The following is a 3,543-nucleotide window of genomic DNA, read 5'->3' as shown; positions in this document are numbered from 1 at the left end:
CAGACGGATAGAACATGTAAATGACCACGTAATATTACAAAATGATATCGATCGCCTTGGTGACTGGGTTACAAATAATAATATGGGCATTAATATAAGTAAAAGTAAGCATATTAAATTTTCAAATAAAAAGAATGCAGAAAAGGAAATTTAACACTCTCTTCGGAGAAAGAATCCCATGTACTAGTCAATGCAAATATTTAGGCATTTATTTAACTAGGGATCTTGGGTGGGGAGTCCAAGTAGATAATTTGACACGGAAGGCATTTAAAGTATTGCATTGGGTGATGAGAAATTTAAAAGGAAGTAGCGTAGCCACAAAAGAAAAAGCATATAAGGCACTGGTTATCCCTATCCTAGAATACTCCTCCATAGTATGGGATCCATATGAGGTGGGACATATTAAAAAGATAGAAAAAGTTCAAAGAAAGGCAGCAAGATATGTACTCGGAAGGTACAAAAGAACAGATAGTGTCACGGATATGTTAGATGTACTGAAATGGGAGAGTTTGAAAAATAGAAGAAAAAGGAGCACGTTAGGCGCGATGCATAGAATAGTTAAAAAGGACGAAGCGTGGGAAGATTTATGGCAAGGGATAGAAAAGCCTAACTTTAAGGGAAAAAACGACCATAGCCACAAAATAAAAATAAGGACTCAAAAAACCAATAAGAAAAAATACTCTTTTTTAAATAGAACCATTATTGATTGGAACCAGCTGCCTGGAGGTTTGTTTGAGCCCTTTCCATCCAATTTTAGAAGTTTTAAGTTTAAATGTAAAGTAGCCACTGGGTAATAAACTTCACTGTAGTTTTGAAAATATTGTTTGTATGTGATGTGGACGGCATTTTGTATGTGATGTGGAAGTTTGTTTGTATGTGATGTGGAAGTGTCATTATGTAAAAATATTTTGTCTCTTATCTGTTTTTATGTGTTCGTATGTAATTTTCGTTGTTAGTAGTTATCAATATTTAAAGCCCATACTTGGCGTCTGAAATTGGTCGAATGGTAGTGTTAGGTTGGTACGTACGTCAGTAGTTGAATCCTACGACAAATACGATTGGCAATTGTTTTGAATATGTTTTGCTATGAATTATAGGTGGAATTAGTGAAGAGTCGTTTGAGTGAATTGGAGGGTCTGGATGTTCTCAGTTTTGCTGTATCAGCTTATCTAGTGCCAATAGTTACCATGGCTAATGTGCAGAAAAGTGCTCCTCAAATGAATCCAAGTGACCAGAAAGAAAAGAAAAGAAAGGAGAGCATATTTGATTTGTCAAAGTACATTGATAAAAACATTCGAGTGAAGTTTGCTGGTGGCCGTGAGGCGTCGGGGAACCTTAAGGGTTATGATCCCTTATTCAACCTCGTGATGGATAATACTATCGAATTCTTGCGTGATCCTGATGACCCGTACCGACTCACAGAGAATACAAGAGCTCTTGGCCTTGTAGTGTGTCGGGGTACGGCGGTAGTTCTTATCTGTCCGGTGGATGGCATGGAAAGAATTGCTAATCCTTTTGTTCCGCAAGAGTGAATGTGAGGAATATCCATCATGATGGAAATTATTTTTTGGACAATTTGCATCAATTTTTTCTGGTGCGCCTTTGTTGTGAACTCTGTCGTGTACCGTGGAGTGTTGAATTGAAAGTGTTTAAGTCCGGTAAATTATGGTTTTTGTATTGTATTTAAATGCAAGAGAGAAACTCTTGTTGTTAAGGCTGTTCCAAAAAATTATTTTTTATGTAATGGCTATGGAGTTGAACGATACAGAATATAAACATTTACTTTTGGAGACAACCTTAGAACTTAACAATTGTCCCATGTATTGAGGTGCAATAACTTGGGAAATGCGAATTTTTTGCATCCTTTTTTGTTTTTTTTCCTCTAATTTCATATATACCCCATTTATTCCTTTTAATATTTTCGAACATGTCAAGTGTAATTTCTTTCTATCTTACACGAGGAATGCCTTTTCATTTTAAATTAAAGCGAGGCAAGAGTTTAAGTTGTTGTAACTTGAGAACATCCACATGAATAAAATTATTTACTCAGTTATTTTTTTCGCATTATTTCATAATATAGTCGTGTATAAGCTCTCAGTTAAAACAGCTCCATAGAGAAGTCCATTTGCGTTTTAGAAGTTAGACCTGAGGACCACCTTAATCATTGTCATATTTAGAATAGGGTTATTTAGTTCTATGTGAAATGATAATTCTTTATATGAAGTTCCTATATAATTTTCACTAGCTTTGCTAAGAACCATTGATTTCTATTGCTTGGGTAATTTTCAGGAAGACACCATAAACTAGTGAATGAGTGCGTCGGTGGAAAGACTTGTTTTGTGCCCAAGAGCTAAAATTGTACCAAATGTTGAAATATGTGTTTCCAGATTTACCTTTCACATAATCATACATTTTTTTAACTTATACATTGTGGCCATGTTCAATAAATCTGTTAAATATTTAATTTTGCTCCCTATTTTTTGCCATTACAATCTTATTCTTTGCACAAATAATTAAAAAATTAAGTTATTTCGGCAATAATGGCTTGAGGCTAAGCAAACCTGGGGTCATTTCTTGGTGTGAGGCATTTGTATAAAAAATCCTCAACCACACAGTTTGAAAACTAAAAACTAGCAATTGTTGAAGTTTATTTAGTGTCATCGCCATGATGAGCAAGTACATAAGTAATTTAATTGTGACCAAGGTGATCCTGGAGCAGATGAACATGGATCGAGAACAAAGAAAGAACCAAAGCAATTGAGTGTACAGTTGTTCGACTTGTCAATACGAATGCATGTTATCTTAAACAATAACATTAAGGAGGCAGTAAAATAAAATCAAAGTAAAAGCTAAAAAAAAGGGGAAGTGCACATTGGAAAATTTAAAAAAAATTGTCCACAGCGAAATCATTCTGATATTCTGTTACATAAGTTTTTTCAATGTCTACTTTTCTGTATACTTACTGGTTTATCCCTGCATGCATTATGTTTAGCATCCACGTTCAATGCCAGGCTGCAAATGTGTTGAGAGACAGTCATTGTAAATTATTTCTCTTACTCCTTCCTTTATTTGCAATGATATCTTCTTTGAGATTATAGCTTTTTTGTGAATGTAGCATATCTTCCATCCTGTGTTGGGGAAAGATTCACTTTGATATAATTTATTTCCGCTGTGTGCAGAAAATACTTGCAGGCTCATTCTATTGCTTTCTAGAAGTACTTGATTCAGTGTGTTCAGGTATGCTTACACATATTCCCCATTTGCATCATACATATTCTGTGACTACAGGTCATAGATGTCGCCAGTTCTGCCCTCCCATATCCTCCTTAAGTTGACTTATTGACTTCCTTCTTTTAGACATTTTCTTCCAATATTCTGCTCTCCCTTTACCTTACCTTCCAGCTTATATCTTCATCGACATTCTCTTCTCAGTATCTGTCCAATCCATTTTCATTTGTCAATGTCACTCATGTCTGTGTACCCAATTTTCCATGGAATCAAATGGCTCCTCTGCCACATTACCTCCCATTATTCTTCCCAGTT

At 35.3% G+C, this 3,543-nt stretch overlaps 1 protein-coding gene across 1 annotated transcript; it reads left to right on the top strand.

Moving 5' to 3' along the window:
- Positions 1-1,091: 1,091 nt before the first annotated feature.
- On the top strand, positions 1,092-2,444 carry LSm7 (U6 snRNA-associated Sm-like protein LSm7). Its single transcript, XM_071584267.1, has one exon. The coding sequence runs from the start codon at positions 1,188-1,190 to the stop codon at positions 1,530-1,532; it is 345 nt and encodes a 114-aa protein (XP_071440368.1). The 5' UTR covers positions 1,092-1,187; the 3' UTR covers positions 1,533-2,444.
- The last annotated feature ends 1,099 nt before the right edge of the window (positions 2,445-3,543 follow it).

Source organism: Hetaerina americana, unplaced genomic scaffold (genome assembly GCF_022747635.1).
Source record: "Hetaerina americana unplaced genomic scaffold, ioHetAmer1.1.p SCAF_17, whole genome shotgun sequence".
NCBI lineage: Eukaryota > Metazoa > Arthropoda > Insecta > Odonata > Calopterygidae > Hetaerina > Hetaerina americana.
This window is presented reverse-complemented; position numbering and strand designations above follow the sequence as displayed.

Bases quoted from the DNA above. Each gene is read 5' to 3' on its own strand.
- LSm7 (XM_071584267.1), top strand. From the start codon at position 1,188: ATGGCTAATGTGCAGAAAAGTGCTCCTCAAATGAATCCAAGTGACCAG.